This window comes from Triturus cristatus, chromosome 1_1, assembly GCF_964204655.1.
Source record: "Triturus cristatus chromosome 1_1, aTriCri1.1, whole genome shotgun sequence".
In the NCBI taxonomy this organism is placed as follows: domain Eukaryota; kingdom Metazoa; phylum Chordata; class Amphibia; order Caudata; family Salamandridae; genus Triturus; species Triturus cristatus.
Window position 1 is genome coordinate 16354766 of NC_140579.1, and position 20613 is coordinate 16375378.

Sequence of the window (20613 nt, forward strand, 5' to 3'; positions counted from 1 at the left end):
GACTCGTTGTGTCCCGGCGACAGTCACAGGTTACAGACCTTATGATGGTCACTGTGTGGGAATTTTGCTCCACACTGGGGGCATTTTTTAAACGGCGTCCTTTGCATCGGCCGTATGCCTCACGGCGCGGATAGGTCCAATCGCCCGCGTCGACGTCCGGAACCGGTCCGATGAATTCGATAGCGAGTGAAGGTGCCTCGATGTAGTTTTGTAAAAGCTTTTCGCTTCGAAAGCTTGTTTTTGAAGTTTTCTACCGGAGGGGAAAAGTTACATCCGAACCCAATGGCGGAAAAAAACAATCTGAGGATGGAGTGGATGCCCATGCGCACTGTAGTCAAAGGGAGGAGTCACCTATCTCGTGACCAAAGACTTCTTCCGAAGACAACAACAACCTGCAAGCATCCGAGCCCAACACCAGATGGCGATCTACTATCCTAAGTGTGTGATCTGCAGCTCACATGCCTCGAACCTTGTGTTCTTCTTGGACTTACTGGACGTTCTTTGATCCTGAACACTATGAGAACCGTTCACAAGATCAATCTCAGGAGTGAGAATGCATCCAAGGCCTCGACCAGGACAGAATTTTCTTCCATGTCTGAGGGTGCTGTACGACATACAACTCGGCTTTGCAGTCCCAGATGGCTTTCAGGTTCATCTTCGCACACTTATTGCATTGAATCAAATCACAGACAGATGTCGGCATGTCTGTCATGTTTGTGGCAGTCCCTGCTTGGTTTGATACCTGTAGTTTTCAGAAAGAACATGTCCCTTGCACACTGGAAAATAATTTAGAAAAGCCTGTCAGTCTCTTTCAGAATCGAGGAAGCAAGATCTGGATCCAAGTCAGAGGATATGGAAAGAAAGGAACCAACTTTACCGTGTGGAGTTGGTGGCTCTGTAGGGGCATCACTTTCAATGTGGAGCCGCACAACGCCATCTACTGACATGGAAACGATGAGAAAAAACTATGGATCCAATCTGACAGTCGCAGGGTGAGGAATCTGCATTTTCCATCAGAACGCCTACAAGAGCTGCTGTATTGCCTGACTGCACTCAAAGACTGTTTGCACCCCAAAGAACAACAAAAGAAAAGAACTGACGACTGATCACAGCAATACTTAAGAGTATGAGGAGGAAGTAATTATGAAGACCAGGCCTCCTCATCAACGAAGGTGTTGAAGCAAAAAATATGAAGACATTACACTCTGAAGTAACTGATGCATTTAACACCCTCAATGATGAGGCAAATGCAGTTGAAAAATCAACTCAGACTGACATCAGTTTAAACTGTCTCAAGCAGAGAACCAGGTATAACGGTCAAGAGACAACTTGACTATAAAGGCAACAAGCCCTACTGCCCTTGTGTTACAGCCCTTTTCTCTGCAAGACAGTTTAGTGTTCAGCAAAGATTTTCAGAGCAGAAAAATTGAAGACTGATTGAAGTGGTGACCGGGGGGATACTATTCTTAAGTCAGGTCACCCCTCTTTCAACATACTTCGCAACATAAGGTGACGGCCATGTCTATGCACCGTTCCGTCGATTTTGGTCATGCTTTCATTGTTCTCTACTGAAGAACAAGTTTCTTACCTTTGGTAATGCTCCTTCTGGTGAATACTACATCTAACTGCTGATTCCTCTCTCTCTGAATACCTCCAGGCACCAGAATGAAACTTTTTCAGCAATTGCACCTGCACACTATGGCGCCACTAAGCTCCATAGTGGGCTCATCCATCCCTGGAAGTGACATTACAGTGGGGACTATAGGCACCACCTCTGTGAGCGGACATCAGTTTAAACCTGAATCTTTCCGTGCCCTCAGACGCAGAGCTTCAGTGACCGACTAAACTCAGTGATAGTATGCAGACTTCGAGATTTAATATTGTGCGAGCGAACACAGAACCATATTTAAACCCAGAAGTCCACTACACAGATCAGGAAGGAGGAAAGGTGGTGAGGAACGTTCGACAGAATATCTACTAGACAACCATTACTGAAACTAAGTAACTTGTTTTTCTCATGGGTACCTTTAACTGCAGATTCTTCGCCTATTGAATACAAACTGACCTCCCGAGTCTGAGGAGTGGACTTCACACCACAATGTTCTGCAGTACTAAGCGTTAAAAAGGAGCCTCCTTTTGGACCTTGGAGCCAGGGCAGTAATGCCTGGTGAAAGGTGGAATAAGCAGAGCTGCAGATAAGAATCCCTCATGCGCGCTGACATCAGCAGCTTTCTAGGTTGTGTTCTCTCCCAGACGCAGAGATGAACCACAGATTGGTTTGACCAGAATGCAGATGTCTGAAAGTGGGATCTTTTATATGGACGAGTCCAATTCACAAAACAGGGAGGCAGGTGGGTTGGTGAAGAATCTGCGGTTAGACCCCAGGGCATGCCAAACGTAAGTAATGTTATTGTGATGGATACTTTGAACTGTAGATGCCGCATATTTTGAATAGATACTAAACAAGTACCTCCCAGGTGGTGGGTCTTTGAACTGGCTTAGATAATAAAAATCTTCAGAAACAAGCAGGAGAAATGTTCCTCCAGGGACCTGGCTGTCTATACAGTAGTGTTTTGTGAGTGCATGGATTGATGCCCACGTAGCAGTCTGACAAACGTTCATAACTGACAGTCCACAGGCAAATAATGTGGTAGCAGCCTTTGCTCTGGTGGAATGAGCCTTCTGGGGGCTGCGTTTACGCAGTGCGTAGCAGAGCAGATTTTGATGACGAGAATGATCCCGTGGGACATGGTCCTTTTCTGCACTGTTTGGAAACCCTTTGTAGATTGGGATTTTTTTTCTCTCAAGGAAACAAAATTGTGAAAGGATGGGAATAATACATTGATGTGGATATTTGATGAGCAATCGCCTTGTAAACATTTGATCACAAAAAAAGTTATTTTGGCGGCTGACCGAGATTATAAAAAACAAAAAACTTTGATACAAAAGTAATTTTTGAAGATTGTTCAATAACGCTCCCTACAAAATGTATAAGTGTTTTTCTGCACGGAGTTGCCTTTCTTTGCACCAGACAATCCAACAAAGCTGATCGTCCACATGATGTTCCCTGGTACGATCAATATATGGAGCCTCTTCCTCTTTAGGGGAATGAGGCAGGTCCAAGAATGCCGGAAGCGTGATAGACTGCCCGACATTATAAGGAGTGAGCAGTTTTGGTAGGAAAGAAGTTTGTGTCCTCTTACCAGCGATGTTCTGGCGATGGCAAAGACCACCTTTAGAGTGAGAAACCGCAGCAGATGGCTGAAGCATTACAAAAGTGAGGACAAAGTGCAAGTCTCGTTGAGGTATCATAGGCATAAAATATGCTGCAAACCCTTCTATAAAACCATCGCTACAAGTGATTTAAATATGGAACGCCGATGCGGCCACCACAAAAAAAACCAACAAATTATCTTTAACCATGCCCAAAGCTAAAGACCGCACAAAAACGAAAACTTCAAAGTGTGGCTGGTAGTGGGTCAGTCTGAGACGTGCCACACCAGACCAGTCAATTTGGTGTGTACCGATTTCACCAAAGGGCATCTCACCAACAACATGAATGGCTTAAGGCCGGAGGTTGAATGTAGTGAACTAATGCTGCTGAATCTCCACGCATGGAGATGAACAATGTGCAGGCCCGGGCACCGGATCCTTCCCTACTGCTGCTGCGACAGAAGATCCTCCCAAAGAGGTAGCTTGATCGGTGGACAGATGCTCATGCCTAGAACTTCCACTTACTACACTCTCCTTGCCCAGTTTGGCAACACTGGAGCGTCTTGGACCCAGTCGTTCCTAATCCCCTTCAGAAGTTGGGGCAGGAGAGGTAGTGGCGGGAAGGCATACAGGAGACCCACGCTCCACTCTAGGCAGCATAAATCTCCTAGAGAGCGCCATCTTGGAAATTCCAGTGTGGAAACAAACACTGCCATTGTGCATTCGTAGCAATGAAGAAAAGATCAAGTCAGGGTTCTTTCCGTCTTGAAAGATGCCCTACGTCACCTCTGGGTGGAATTGCAATTTGTGATCGGTTAGAGGTCGGCAGCTGAGTTTGTCCGCCTTGGCACGCACTGTTCCTGCTAGGTGGTTTACCACCAAGGAAATACCACGAAAGTCGAGCTACATCGAAAGGCAAGGAGCCTCTGGTCACATAACCCAATATCCCACCCAACCCTATTTGCTGCAGTACTACATGCACAGGCCTTCCACTGATGGTGGACAGGACAGCCTTCAATGCCAAGCGATTAACCTCCCAACTCCCATAGACTAATGTCCAAGAAACATGAACAAATCTCCTGGACTAGAAAGCAGATAACACATGGGCCAATGTGAGCATTTTGCAATTGCCTTCTGCAAGAAGGCATTCAGAAGTCGAAGGTCAAAGACAGGTCTGTGACCTCCAAATCCTGTATTCAGAGTTACGTACCCTCTCTAAGGAACCCTTGTTGAACAACTTGCCTACTTCCTGTAGCAGGATTGAACAGGCATTGCACTGTGGTTCGTTTTGGTGAGAGAGAAATATTGGGTGGGGAGGACAGAAAAGGGAGGGCGTAGCCTGCTTGCACACTTTATAAGACCTACTTGTCGGATGTGAAGGATTGCCAACCCGGGTGGAAGTGCCGGATCCTGCCTTCAACTGGAAGGGCATACTATAGAACGCAGAGGCTGTAGTAATCAGATTGGATAGTGCGCTGATCTCTAATTGAAACCTTTTAAGATTAGGGAAGTGACACTATTCCTTCAACAGTACAGGGAGGATCCATGACTAATAATACATTGAGTCTCTACTAGAAAACGGCTTGCCAAAGGTAAGCAGCTTGTTCTTCTGATAGAAACTTCTAACTGCTGATTTCTCGCCTCGTGAATAGATACCAAAGCAGCACCTCCTGCAGTGGTGGGTCTGTGGAATGGCTCAGACCAGGAAATCCTGCAGGACCGATCAGGCTAGGATTCCATCCAACCGATCTGGTTGTCCAAATAGTAGTGCTTTGTGAACATGTGAATGGACGATCATGTAGCAGCCTGGCAAATGTCCAGGACTGGCACACCACATGCACGCCCAGAGGTAGCAGGCTTTGCTCTGCTAGAACTAGTATGAAACGCTTCTAAGGCCTGCTTCTTTATTAGCCCATAGCATATTTTGATGCTTAGAATAATCTCTCAGGAGATGGATCCTTTTTGTACCCCTTTACCCTCGAGAGAAGCCCATAAAAAGTTGATCGTCCAAGAGAAGAGTTCTGGTCCGATCGATGAACGAACTGAGGACCCTCTTCGGGGTGGGGAGGAGCATAGAAAGATAATCAAGAGAGGGACGAGGAGCGAGTCTCAAGGGAAGGTAGGTGCAGCAGGTATGGGGCGGCAGAGGAGGGTAGGTCCCGACTACTACACCGTGAGATCCACTTTTTCTTCTGCAGGCAGGGTCCTCTGCCTTTCCTAAGGGGCATCACTCTCCCAAAGTTTGGGTTGGATACCCCCTCCTGCACCATAACAGGAGCATTTGAGAAGCTGGCCTGTTATATGATGTCCACTAATTTAAATGGGCACCAGTCCAGACAACCCTGATGGTGATTTAAGAGGTCTCAGACAACCTTAGAAAGCTCTCTAAGTGGTAGCTGTGGAGAGCAGTCTTCAGACTTAGTCTATAAGGAGTATAAAGCAGCATATTTTAACAGAATGCAAACTTACAAGTACAGATTAATTGAAAATGAACCACACAAGGTATTTATAAAAATATATATTTATTATATAATACTCTAACACGTTTAGATATATCCTACCTGGACATAAACACAATGCACACAATACTTTCCAAAGAAACACAATATAAATAGCACAGAATACACAGTGGGCCCCAGGCGGGGACCAAACCATATACTAAGAAAGTGGTACAAGAACCACGACTCGGGTCAGGACGTTGAAGTGCTGAGGACCCAAGCAACCACCCAAGGTAAGTAAATAAGGACCCCATGAAGGGCTTATGCAGCGTGGGAACACGACTGCGTGCTCCGTACATGTCTACGTGTACGTCGCGGTTAGATTTTTAAAGATTAAGGATCCTTCCCAGTGGACCCTGAAGAAACCCCGTGGAAGACAGAAGGTTGGAGAGCCACCCCCCTGTGGATACCCTAGTACCCACGTTACCTACACCAGGGAAGCCGGGTGCATACGTGTGAAGTGGTGTCGGAAACCGCTGTCGAACCCAATGGAGGACTTCAGGAAAGTGCTGCTGCTGAAGGAGAAAGTGTCTGGTGGAATCCGAAGGTGGACTCTAGTTGAGAGGTACCTGCAAGCGGAGGGGACAGAGTCTGTGTCACTCAGGAGTAACCAGGAGACTTGGAAGACGAATGCCCTCCGATGTGGGGTGTTGCAGGGGAGACAATGATTACCTTGAGTCTGCAGCTGTGAGGACCAGGCGATGCTGAGGAACACCAGGAGCCGTGGACAAGCTGTCCCACGTCTGATGTCGAGCGTTGAGTGGTTGGTGTTCGGCGGGAGCACCAACAAGCCTTGGCAAATGCAACCCACGCAGAAGTCGAAGAAGGTGCAATGTTGGGACCAGAAAGGTCCAGGGGACTCACCAGAAGCCGGTGAGCCCAAAATAAACAAAGGTGACCATCAAATGGACCCAAAGGCCGGATGCACTGGAGTTGAGAGAGGCCCTCAAGCAGCTCACCAAAAGATGCAGGCCACGATGCACAACGATGTGGTGTGGCCGAAGTTTCTGATCACTGGAGATGCTCGAGGTTGGGGCTACTTGTAGCCTAAAGATCTTCTTGGAAGGCAGCCAACAGGCCTTTGCAACTGCAATTTGACGCAGTGTACAGGGGGTTTGGTTATAGCAGCCCCTACGAGGGATACTGGCCTCAAACTTGTGAGAGGGCAGGGCAGGCCTCGAGAGCTGTGGAGAACCACCGCCTGTGTTGCAGAACCTTTCGGAGTCCGGTGGATTTCAAGATCAGCGGGCCGGTCGACTTAGTTGCGGTGCCTGTGAATGCAGGGAAGTGACTCCTTCACTTCGAGTGCGGTGCCTGTGAATGCAGGGAAGTGACTCCTTCACTTCGAGGGAGATTCCTTCAAGGTGTCTTTGATGCTTCACAGGCCTTGGAAGGTTCCTGTATGATGCACAGGCACAGACAATGCAGCAGACTGGAAGAGAAGACGAAGTCGAGCCCAAACGAAGTCCAGCGAAATCCGTAGTACCCAGATAGTAGAAGAAGTGCTGTCAGATCGGAATCTTGCCCCACAACGAATCTAGGGACCCACCCAAAGGTAAGCCCTTAATTACTCTTAGGAATGGGTTGGGATGATTCAGGGGACCCTCCCAGGTGAGGGTCTGGACAGGGAGGAGGTCACTCCCATGTGCTTTGTCCAGTTTCACACCAGAGCGGGAGCCAACGGCTCCCAGGACTGGTTTGAACTGGACTATGCACGGGGACACCAAATGTGCCCCTCATGCAGACTGAGTGGCACAGGCAAGCACACCCACCTGGTCCCAATACACTAAATCCTGTCTGGGAGGTGGTCACACCTCCCTGTGACAGGATGCCTATTGTTCTGCCTTCCCCTGCTCAAGCCTGGCTCAGCAGCAGGAGGGCAGAATTGTGTCTCTAGTTGGCCTCGTCCAGTGCTTGGAATCATATCTCACACACCATTTACGGTGTAGGAGTATGATTCTAATATGTTTGACACCAAACCTGATCGGATTTGTTGCAGCCAGTTTTCGCGATGGTCATCATGCGGTCGTGTAATGCCTCTCTATATTGGTATAAGGCTGCTTCACTTACAACCCGTGAGAATGGACTCTATATGCTGTGGGGGTGTCCTGCTCATGAAGGGGCACCCTCTCACTTAGAACCAAGCACCCTACCTTCAGGATTGAGGAGGCCTGCTTTAGGGGTGACTTATAGATTCACTATAGGGTCCTTGCACCTAAAACCTATATCTAAAGTAGGTGGTGCATGCACCATCTTACACAGGGTGCAATGGCAGGCCTGTAGTTGCATTTTGAGCGTCTCCCATGGGTGGCATAATGCCACCCATGGGATTATTCCTTGCGAGTGTTTGGGTGTTGGGTGGGGGGTGGCTGATTCGTTGGGTGTTTGGTAGCTCGTTGCCCCTGGGCCTGGATGCTTTACATCTCAAGGCCTCTACCCCAAAAGGTGTGGGAGGCCTGTTGTTGCTGAGACACACATTGTTGTTGCCTCTGATGGCAGCCCCTTCCGAAGCCTCCAAATGAGTGCTGGGGGAGTTGCCGAACCGGCAGAGGTAAGCCCAGATAGCAGGGAGGGGCCTTGCTTTCTCTAAATTGTTCAAGGGACGAGTCTGCCTTCACAGTGAACAGCTGACAGCCATCAAAAGGCATGTCCATGAGAGTTTGCTGACTATAGGGGAAGCCGCAAAAACAACAATTGATGGACAGAATGCAGAACAATGTCATACATTCACCCCAGTACAGAGATCTGGGCCTAAATCCATCGTTTTTTTGCTCACCATGCCATTCCAGTTTGAACCCAGCCATATGCAAATCAGTCTTGACCCTGTGCCTCATTGGTACAGTCCAGCCCGAACTGCCAAGCCAGGTCCTTCCTGGACTGGAAACAAGCATCCTAGGACCGGTTTCGGGGTTTCACCCCTCTTCAGCCAGGATAGCTTGATTCCAGTGGCATGGAGAGCACGGGACCCACGTCTGGGCATACCCTTCCCACTCGGGGTGACAAATGCAAAAACAACAATTGATGGACAGAATGAATAACAATGTCATACATTCACCCCAGTACAGAGATCTGGGCCTAAATCCATCGTTTTTTTGCTCACCATGCCATTCCAGTTTGAACCCAGCCATATGCAAATCAGTCTTGACCCTGTGCCTCATGGGTACAGTCCAGCCCGAACTGCCAAGCCAGGTCCTTCCTGGACTGGAAACAAGCATCCTAGGACCGGTTTCGGGGTTTCACCCCTCTTCAGCCAGGATAGCTTGATTCCAGTGGCATGGAGAGCACGGGACCCACGTCTGGGCATACCCTTCCCACTCGGGGTGACAATTGCAAAAACAACAATTGATGGACAGAATGCAGAACAATGTCATACATTCACCCCAGTACAGAGATCTGGGCCTAAATCCATCGTTTTTTTGCTCACCATGCCATTCCAGTTTGAACCCAGCCATATGCAAATCAGTCTCGACCCTGTGCCTCATGGGTACAGTCCAGCCCGAACTGCCAAGCCAGGTCCTTCCTGGACTGGAAACAAGCATCCTAGGACCGGTTTCGGGGTTTCACCCCTCTTCAGCCAGGATAGCTTGATTCCAGTGGCATGGAGAGCACGGGACCCACGTCTGGGCATACCCTTCCCACTCGGGGTGACAATTGTAGTATGGATGCCGGCGTGTATTTGGTAACAGCGCAGTATGGATGCTGCTGTGTATTTGGTAGCAGCGCAGTATGGATGCTGGTGTGTGTTTGTAGTGGGCAAAAGAACGATGGATTTAACCCAGATCTCTTGACTGGGGGAGAATGTATACATTGTCAGCATTCCGTCCATCATTTGTTTGTTGTAACGCTTTTCGCCCTAAGTGGGATGGGTATTCCCAGACGTGGGACCCGTGCTCACTACGCCACTGGAGTCAAGCTATCCTGGCTGATGACGGCTGATAGCCAGAAACCGGTCCTAGGATGCTTGATTCCGGTCCAGGGTAGACATGGCTTGGCAGTTCGGGCTGGACTGTTCCCATGAGGCACAGGGTCAAGACTGATTTGCATATGGCCATGTCTAAACTGGGGTGGTGTAGTGGGCAAAAGAACGATGGATTTAACCCAGATCTCTTGACTGGGGGAGAATGTATGCATTGTCAGCATTCCGTCCATCATTTGTTTGTTGTAACGCTATAGGGGAAGCCGCTGCAGCAAGTCCAGGCATGGCGCCTAAGCACCACACTGGTTCCGACTGCCCTATTGAGACAGTCGGTGGTGTCCAGATCAGATCTTAAAGAATATTTCGCCACATACTGTGCATCCAAGATCATCTGCTGTAGAGTAGGAGGGATGTCTTCAGGGACAACTGGCAAGATGCCTGCCACGTTATCTCATACTTTGTGTGAATATCTGCCCAGATTCCATTCTGTACTGACCGATCTGAGCTCAAGGCTGGTGGGAGAGAACATTTGTTTTGCAAATGTCTCCATTCTCAAGATTCCCGGTCAGGTGGAGTCGAAGGGACCGAATTTGGGATCAAGCAGCTGGTCATTGCTTCTACCACTAGGCTTTCCTGAGTGGGGCACTGTAGCAAAAAGTCCAGTCTCCAGTAGCAGGCTTTTGTCGCCATGCTACCTGCCTATTCACAGGGGGTGGGGCGTTCTCACAGAGAGACCCACCAGCACATCCACCAAGACTTCGTTAAAAGTGAGAAGAGGTTCTTGGCTTGTTTGCCGTGGGGTGGAAACCTTTGTAAAGACTTTGTTTACATCCCGAGTTGGTTTGGAGACGCCCAGAAATAAACCACACTCCTTATTACTGTGTCGAAGGAGAATTCCTCAGTGGCCATGGTCAGGCTAGGATAGGCCTACATCTAGCTAAGTGTTTAGGCCGCTAGCATCCTGTAGGTCTACTGTAAAGAAATGCCTCTTTTGCATGGTCACCCTTACATCTTTGTAAGTCACACTTCTGGCAGGCCTGACCGTAAACACACAAAACCACAATTTTTACTGTGGAAAGACTTGGTTGCCCAATTGGTGAGTACAGGGTTACACGCCGACTCCTTCAGATGTGCTAACTCCTGAAAGGTGCGACTAAAGTTGGCACTTCAAAGTATCAAGCAACTCCTTACATTAAGCCTGACTTGTATCTCAAGTCGAAATTAATGTAACTTTTTGCAGTGTGCAGCTTCATCAAAGCCGCCATCTTGTTCCCTTTAGAACTCCTGTGCCTTCCCGGGCAAACACGGACCCTGCTTCACGAGACAGCTTTCTGCCTTCCAGGAGAGACGTGATGACTCTCAGGAAGAAGACCAATGAGAGATTGCATGCCAAGGAGGTGTCACCTCCCTCCTGCAGGAAGCCACTTGGGTGTGAGCCCTAAAAGGCACGCTTCAAAGGAGGGCACATGTCGCACTAGGTAGGAGTCCAGTGTTAGCAGTGTTGAATAGTACAATGTTGAAATTTTCAGCTGGAACTAGTAGTCCAGTACTAGCAGTATTTAATACTCCTGCTAGAAGGCCAGTATTAGCAGTGTTTAATTCTTCTGCTAGTACTAGCAGTTCAGAGCTAGCAGTATAGAATACTTCTGCTAGTGCTAGCAGTCCAGTACTAGCAGTGTTGAATAGTACAGCGTTGAATTCTGCTGCTAGTACTAGTAGTCCAGTACTCGCAGTATTTAATACTTCTGCTAGTGCTTGCAGTCCACTACTAGAAGTGTTGAATAGTACAGTGTTGAATTCTTCTGCTAGTACTAGTAGTCCAGTAATAGCAGTATTTAATACTTCTGCTAGTAGGCCAGTATTAGCAGTGTTTAATACATCTGCTATTGCTAGCAGTCCAGTAGTAGTAGTGTTTAATAATTTCGATATTGCTAGTAGTCCAGTACTAGCAGTGTTTAATACTTCTGCTAATACTAGCAGGCCAGTACTAGCAGTGTTTAATTCTTCTACTAATATTAGCTGTCCAGTCCTAGCAGTGATTAATACTTCTGCTAGTACTAGCAGTCCAGTACTATCAGCGTTTAATTCTTCTGCTAGTACTAGCAGTCCAGTACAACCACCGTTTAATGCTTCTGCCATGTTCGGCTCCAGTAGGATTCTTTCACAATAACACAACAACTGGCTAGAAGGAAGCTGGTAATGGAAGGGGGATTATACTGTTGAGACCTTGTAAAAAAGCCAGCACTGTCCTGTATCTGTAGTGCTACGGCAAGCAACAACTGCTTATTAGCCCTAGAAGGAGCTCTCTCCAGCTCACAAGTCTGGAATCCTATCTTATTGTATCCATGACATTATGAAACGAAGATACTGAAGGAGACTAGAGTATCTCGAGTCATGTCAATACCAACACACGCCTATTCAATGGTTGGAGGATTTCTGGTACTCACCAAAATCAGGACATCTGGCTGTCGGCACGAGAGCTCAGCAAACACCACACGGGCCTTCTGTCCACCTAAAAAGTTTTCAAAAGTTTAATCAACGTCTACAGGCAACTCTTGGCAACACAACCCTCATCCATCGATGGAACCTCCTTTGCAAGTGAACCATAGCAATGTACAGGAAAGCAACAACCTCACACTGAGAACCCTTAACCACGGGTGGAAATCAACATAATAAAAAACCCTAAACAGACAACCCCTGCTATAAACGATAATCATTTTGCAACAGAACCTCACCTTCATGTCTACTATTCACATGCACAAGACACTTGACTTTAACCACCATATTGTATATGCAACACACAAAGGCAACCCTTTAAAAGTAGAACCCCAAACAAACAGTACCCAAACTATAGAGTGAAATCTTGTTCATAACCACCACCGTCAATATACTCTAGGCACAGACTAGGCTAGAATTTGTTCCCAGCTTACCTGACTTTTCTGCTGGCGAGGTTGTTGCTCGCAAAGCAGTACTTGTGGGCAGCTGATTGGCCATTGGGGAACCAATCAGCATCCTGTTTGCATGTGGGCTGTGGAGGAAGCTTGCCATGCCTACATAAAGAGACGCATGGCGTGACTGCGCAGCGAGCATGCCGGCGGCGCGTCAAAGGCAAGCCTGTCTGGGGCCAGGGGCCAGTTATTATGCCCCTTTCATCACGTACACCAGGAAAGATCTCCTGTCCCTTAATCAAGCGATGCAATCCATTTCGGGCCCACTTAAAATGTCAGTAAAGGAACTAGGTATTTTGGTATCCCTTATATAAAAGGGGCCCGTGAGTGTGGTAGCCATCTTAGCACTCAAAAGACCAACATGGCCGCGGGTCTTAACTCTTTAATAATAGAGGGAAATCAGGCAGAAATTCGGGTGATATACATGAACACTTGCAAGGAATGCATAGTGGCAAGAAATGCAAGGAAAATTTACAATTTTAGGCGAGATTTGAGGTTTGGAGGGCAAGACAACTGTGACATACATGTGGCATACCACCCTGGACGCCCCTGGCTGTCTAATTTTCAGAAATATTTGGGTTTCGTAGGTTTCCCTGGGTGGCGGTCGATCCCTGGCCATAAAAACACTGCTACCCCCATTGCTAAATCAGATCATTTTTGTGATGGGAAATGTTGAGGGCTTCACGTCTTATTTTACAGCCTTTTATGCCACGGGCAGGAGGCCTACCCACAAAAGGGAGGTACCCTTTTTAATCCAAAGAATTAGGAAAATGCTGGCAAGTTTGTGGCTCCCTGCAGATTACAGAACTTTCTGTTGGAAATGGCCCTTTTTGCAGGGTCATCCCTAAACTTTTTGCCTTCCTCCTGTATTTTTTCTGACCTGTTTGTGTTGTTTTTATGACTCTGGGCATTTTACCACTGCTGATCAGTGCTAAAGTGCATATGCTCTCCCTTTGTAAATATGATATGTGAATTGGTATATCCACGATTGGCTTATTTGGTTTACCTGTTAGTCCCTAGTAGCGTGGCCTGTGTGTGCCCAGGGCTGGTAAACCAAATGCTGCTAGTGGGCCTGCAGCGCTGGTTTGCACCACCCACAGAAGCAGCTTGTAAAGTGTATCTCAGACCTGCTACTGTAGTGTCTGTGTGTAGTCTAGAACTGCCATCTTGGCTGTGAAGTGCACCCACTTCCCAGCCCCTGAACCTTCCCTTGGCATCATGTGAGCCACTCCTATGGTAGGGTGCATTGTATGTGTAAGGTAGGACATGCTCTGACGTGTGTAGCATGTCCTGGTAGTGAATTACACCCCATTTCGTTTTTCACTACTGTAAAGCTACTTGTTTTCCATAGGCCAGAATGGGCAGTTTGACTATTACACTCTATAGTCCTAACTGACCCCAGGAACATGGTAGAAAAACAAGTTTAGTATGCCCGAGCTCAGAATATTAAAATACATCTTTTAGTGAAGGTTATTTTTATATTCTGTGTTTGAAAATACCACTTTTAGAAAGTAGGTATTTTTCTTGCCTAAGCCTTCCAGTGTGCTCTGCTGTTATGTGTATTGGCGGTCTGGTTCTGGAGTGACAGGGCTGGGGAATTCCAGGAGACAGGGTGAGGTGTCCCAATGGTGAATGGAGAGATCTGCATCTAGATGGGTGGGAGGAGTTGCACCTGGGACCTGAATTGGGCTGTGCCTTCCCTCCACAATGCTGGCTCCACCTCTTGTGGTGTGTCTGATGTCTCTGCCCTGCACCCTGAAAGGAAAGAAGCAGCCTGGTAAACAAAGTGCTCCAGGACTGAGCAGAACTGGTTCTGGCTGGGTTCAGTGACTTGTGACTCTTTAGAACAAAGACTTTGGGGGTATAAATTTCTGTGCTGAAACCCCTACAATTTTTATTGCCCCTGGATCTCAAGACCAACCTCGGTCCGTGGAACTGAAGAAAGCTGCAGGTGAGGACTGTCCTGGTGTTGTGTGCTGTTCCCTGGATTGGCCTGCAGTAGTTTTCATTGGACTGGGAAAAGGATCTGTAAGAGAACTTTTTAATCTTGAACCTGCAATCACCCAAGGGCTAGAGAGAGAGCTAGCCCCCTGACTGAAGTCTCAGGACCAGTAGACTTCATTTCGTTGCTAAAGCCTCAAAATTATCCCTAAAGCCTAAGAATCATCGCCCGCACGTTTGCGGCCAGAAAATCATCGCTACAGCTGCTGAGCGTAAAGAAAATCGTCGCATCACTGCCGCTGAAGGCTCGCTGGCCTGATCATCGCCCCGCACGTTTGCGGCCAGAAAATCATCGCTACAGCTGCTGAGCGTAAAGAAAATAGTCGCTAACCCCCGTTAGCGAGCGGCCGTGACCAGAGCGTGAGGAAAAAAAAAAAAATCGCTAACCCGCCGGAGCGACATTTCTTGTGGATTATTTGCCAACATCTCATAACTGTGAGTAAGAGGGGTCGCAGAGACCACTGTTCTGAACTGAACTTTACCTTGCCCATTGGAACTATTTTTGCAGCATCCAGAGAGAACTATTTTTGCACAGTATTGCGATTTCCTCGTTATTTGGTCTTGTGATAAGCCTCTATATAAAGATAACTTTTTTGATAACTACCTGTGTTGTGTCCCTTTGTAGTGTTCCTCACTGTATTTACTGTGTATGACCATCAACGCTTTACACACTGCCTCTGAGATTAGCCTAACTGTGCGTGCTAAGTTACCACAAGGTGGAGCAGGGGTTGTCAAAGGGGTGCAGCCCTTCACCCTGGCTTAGAAAGAAGGGTCCCCGCTTGGACAGTGGCCATCCACTGCCAACCAGAGACCCCCATTTCTAACACTTTCCATCCCAGAAATATGCCAAAAAGGTGTTTTTTTCAGTCAAAATTTGAAGTTTGCAAGGTAAAACAACCTAGTGAGAGCCGCACAAGTCACCCCATTCTGGATTCCCCTAGGTGTCTAGTTTTCAAAAATTTACAGGTTTGCTAGGTTTCCCTAGGTGCCAGCTGAGTTAGGGTCCAAAATCTACAGCTACCCACTTTGCAAAGAAAATGGGTCAGTTTTGAATGGAAAAATGTGATGCATTCATGTTGCGTTTTGGGCCATTTCCTGTCGTGGGCACTATGCCTACCCACACAAGTGAGGTACCATTTCTTGTCAGAAGACATTTTGGAAGCACAGAATAGTAGAATTGTTTTTATTACTAATTGGATTTCACTGCATTTGTGCCTTCCAAATGTAAGCCAGTATGTACGAAAAAAACCACATTTTGAAATTCAGAGAGGTACAAATAACCACAGCTCCTTAACTCCATATCTCACTACACAAAAACCATTGTTCAGGACAGCTCAGTTGTTGGCTCTGGGTACCTCAGGTTTTTGAAGACCCAAACACCCTACATATCCCCACATCCAAAAGGGTCCAGCCAACATAATGGTTCACTGCTTTTGTAAATCTGCCATTGTGATGAAAAGTTACATATGGAAGGAATATGCTACTTACCAGTATGCATCTGTTCTTGGCATGTAGAGCTGCAGAGTTGTACACTTAGCATAGGTCGCCATCTGGTGTTGGGCCCGGATGTTTGCAGTTTGTTTTTCTTCTTGGACCGTGCTTGGAAGTCACGAGTTTGGTGACTCCTCCTTCGGTCCGTACTGCGCATGGGCTTCGGCTCCATCCTCAGATTGTTTTTCGCCAACAGGGAAATGATGGAGCGTAGTAATAACAGTGAGAAACCCATGTGTGTTGTATCTAAATAAGATGGACTGGAACGGATACAGGTAGCCGGGGAGGCGGGTGGGCGTGTACAACTCTGCAGCTCTACATGCCAAGAACAGATGCATACTGGTAAGTAGCATATTCCGTTCGAGGCATATGAGCTGCAGATTGTACACTTAGCATAGATTATATAGCAGTACCCAACCTTAGCGGCGACCACCGGTATCCGTTGCAGCTGTTTGAAAGAGTGTTTTTAGTACAGCCTGGCCCACCCTAGCTTGCTGCTGGGAATGCACATCTACACAGTAGTGTTTTGTGAATGTGTGCGGTGTAGACCATGTGGCTGCCTTGCATATGTCATCTAAGGGTATATTCCCTAGAAAAGCCATAGAAGCCCCTAACTTTCTTGTAGAGTGGGCTTTAGGGGGAACAGATAATGTTCTCTTTGCCCTCTGATAGCAAATTTGTATGCATTTTACAATCCACCTAGCTATCCCTGATTTTGAGATGGGGTTGCCTTTATGTGGTGGAGAAAAGGAAACGAACAACTGTTTGGTCTTCCTGAAGGGTTGCGTTCTTTGTATGTAATATAGCAACGCTCTTTTCACATCTAGTGTGTGTAAGGCCCTTTCCGCAACAGATTGGGGTTGCGAAAAGAAGACAGGTAATTCCACTGATTGATTGAGGTGGAAGGGGGTAATGACTTTGGGCAGGAACTTCGGATTAGTTCGAAGTATGACCTTGCTGTGATGCATTTGTATGTAAGGTTCCTGTATGGTGAACGCTTGTATTTCACCAACCCTTCTAAGGGAAGTGATAGCTACAAGGAAAGCTGTTTTCCAGGTGAGAAATTGTAGCTCACATTTGTGCATTGGTTCGAAGGGCGGACCCATTAGTCGTGTAAGGACCAAATTTAGATTCCATACAGGGGAGGGTGGTGCCCTGGGAGGAATTACTCGTTTAAGGCCTTCCATGAAGGCTTTAATAGCGGGCACTCTGAAGAGTGACAAATGCTGTCTGTTTTGTAGATAGGCAGCGATCGCTGCTAGGTGTAGGCGTATGGATGAATACGCTAGGTTACACCTGTGAAGATGGAGCAGATAGCATATGATGTGTTGTATGGATGCATCTAGAGGGTTGATTGTATTGTTACGGCAGTACATTACAAATCTTTTCCACTTTGCGGCATAGCATGCTCTAGTGGTAGGACGTCTGGCTTCCATGATGATGTTCATGCAATCAGGGGGAAGGTTAAGGTACCCGAATTCTAAGATTTCAGGAGCCAGATCGCCAGGTTGAGCTGAGCTGGGTCCGGGTGCCTGATTTCTCCATGGTTCTGGGTTAGGAGGCATGGGGAAAGGTGCAGTTTTTGATGTGGTACCACTGATAGTTGTAGTAGCGTGGTGTACCACGGCTGTCTGGCCCACGTCGGAGCTACCAGAATGAGTGTGAGGGAGTGCTGTTGTAGTTTCCTGACCACTAATGGAATTAGTGGGAGAGGTGGAAAGGCGTATGCAAATCTGCCTGACCAGTTCATCCATATCGCATTGCCCTTGGACAATGGGTGTGGGTATCTGGCGGCGAAGCTTGGGCATTTTTTGTTTTCGTGGGTGGCGAAGAGGTCTATTTGAGGATGCCCCCACTGTTGGAAGAATGGGTGAAGAACTTGTGGATGCAGTTCCCATTCGTGTAGTTGTTGAGTCTGTCTGCTGAGCAGATCTGCTATGGTGTTTTGTACGCCTGGAACATGTTGTGCCAGGAGAAAAATGTTTTGGGGAATTGCCCATCTCCATATGCTCTGGGCTAAGCGGGAGAGCTGGGGAGAGTGTGTCCCCCCCTGTTTCTGTATATAATACATCGCAGTCATGTTGTCTGTGCGAATGAGGACTGCTTTGCCTGAAATCTGCTTTTGGAAAGATTTTAGGGCTAGAAAGATCGCCAAAAGCTCCAGATGGTTGATGTGGAGCGTTTTTTGCTGTGGCGTCCATAGACCTTGCATTGTGAGGTGTAAGAGGTGCGCTCCCCAGCCGGAGAGCGATGCGTCCGCTGTTAGAGTCACTTGGGGAACCGGGTCCAGGAACGGCCGTCCCTTGGAAAGGTTTGTGGTGTTCCACCACTGCAGAGAGTGATGTGTGCGGCCGTCCACCAACACCAGATCCGTTAGCTGACCCTGGGCCTGGTTCCACTGTTGTGCTAGGCACTCCTGAAGTGGACGCATGTGGAGTCTTGCATGGGGCACTATGAAGATGCAAGACGCCATCATCCCTATGAGCTTCATAAACACTCTTGCTGGTAGAGAGTGTTGAGGAAGGAATATTTTGCGTAAGGCTAGAATGCTTGTGATTCTGGCTGGGTTTGGATAGGCAATACCTTTTGAGGTGTCTATGGTGGCCCCGAGATATTGCTTTGTGTGAGATGGTATGAGGTGGGACTTTTGGTAGTTCACCGTGAAGCCTAGCTGATGAAGCAGTTGGATGGTGCTGTTTGTATGTTGCACGCATTGGTGGTAGGACGCGGCTTTTATGAGCCAGTCGTCTAAGTAAGGGAAGACGTGAACATGTTGACGTCTGAGGTGTGCTGCTACTACTGCTAGGCATTTGGTAAACACCCGTGGTGCAGTGGTGACCCCGAAGGGGAGAACCTTGAATTGGTAATGTTGCCCGTCCACCACGAACCTGAGGTATTTTCTGTGAGAGGGGTGTATTGGAATGTGAAAGTACGCGTCTTTCAGATCCAGTGTTGTGAGAAAGTCTCCCTGGCAGAGGAGTGGGAGGACTTGTTGTAAGGTGACCATGTGAAAGTGGTCTGAATGTATGTAGGCATTTAGAGGCCGGAGATCCAGAATGGGTCTGAGGGTCTCGTCTTTCTTTGGGATTAAGAAATATAGGGAGTAGACCCCTAGATTTCGTTGATTGTCGGGTACCTGCTCTATGGCGTGTTTCTGGAGGAGCGAGAGTACCTCTTGTTTGAGCAGTGTGGAATGCTCTTGGGACATTGGGCGGTGCCTTGGTGGGATATTGGGTGGGGTAGATGTTAGCTCGAGGCAGTACCCTGACCGAATGATTTGGGTCACCCATTTGTCCGATGTTATGGACTCCCATACGTGGATAAAATCTTGTAGTCTGCCCCCGACCGGAGTGGAATGGTCTGGGGGGAGGGAAGGGGAGTCATTGTGCGGGTGGGGTGGCAGAACGGGTATTGTTGGTTTTGCCCCTGCCCTTATTGTTGTTGCCTCTGTAGCCACCTCTTTGGTTGCCCTTTGAAAAGGTATTTTGAGGAGGGGATTTGTAGGAGGTAGAGGCATTATCGGTGGAGGAGCCTCTACCTGTGCCACGAAAGGACGAGCGTCGAAAGGAACGCTTAGAGGCTTGGGTCTGGAGCGCTCCCATAGACTTCGCTGTGTCTGTATCTTTCTTCATTTTTTCGAGCGCTTCGTCTACCTTTGGGCCAAAGAGTGTTTGCTGGTCAAAGGTGTGATTAAGTATTGATGTCTGGACCTCAGGCTTGAACCCTGATATCCTGAGCCAGGCATGGCGGCGAAGCAGGACACTGGTGTTTATGGCTCTAGAAGCAGTGTCTGCTGCATCGAGGGCACACTTAATGGAGGTGTTTGTGATTAGTTTGCCCTCCTGTATCAAGTCATGAGCTTGGCGTTTGTATTTCTCTGGAAGGTGCTGCATAAGAGCCTCTAATTCATCATAGTGTGCTCTATCATATCGCGCAAGCAGTGCTTGTGTATTTGCAATGCGCCACATGTTTGCAGCCTGGTAGGCGGTGCGTTTACCAGACGCGTCCAGAAGTTTAGATTCCTTGTCTGGTGGTGGGGCATCTCCTGAGGATTGGGAGTTAGCCCGCTTTCTAGCTGTGGAGACAACTAGGGAATCTAGAGGAGCAGGGCCCTTGATGTATGCAGGGTCTGTGGGTGCCGCCTTGTACTTCTTCTCTATTCTAGGGTTTAGTACTCTGGCTCTGACAGGGTCTTTGAATACCTCTGTAGCGTGCTTGGTGACACCCTTAAGCATGGGTAAAATAGCAGTGGAACGATCTTGTAAATCAAATGTATCCAGTAGGAAGTCTTCTTCCACTGGTTCCGTGTGCATGTCCACCCCATGGTAGTGTTTTGCTCTCTGCACTAAATGGTGAAACCCTAAAGAGTCCTCTGGAGGAGACGGCCTTGATGGGTATAGGTCGTCTTGAGGTACATTGGGTACATCAGGGTTATTATAATCCTCCCATGGATCTGGGGTCCCTGGTGGGGTGGGATCCATTGGGGCGTCCCCTGGGTCATTGTCCGGGTCCCCGTCATCCGGATCTGGGGATGGGGCCGGATCGT

The 20613-nt window shown here is 47.9% G+C and overlaps 1 protein-coding gene across 1 annotated transcript in view; it reads right to left on the reverse strand.

Annotated features, from left to right (window-relative positions):
- The window catches only part of ABCF1 (ATP binding cassette subfamily F member 1), a 272552-nt gene that overhangs the window by 11995 nt on the left and 239944 nt on the right, over positions 1-20613 (reverse strand). Inside the window, exon 27 of the mRNA XM_085637078.1 lies at positions 12075-12139. Within this exon, the coding sequence (XP_085493204.1) occupies positions 12075-12139 (65 nt within the window). The remainder of the gene's footprint in view (positions 1-12074; positions 12140-20613) is intronic.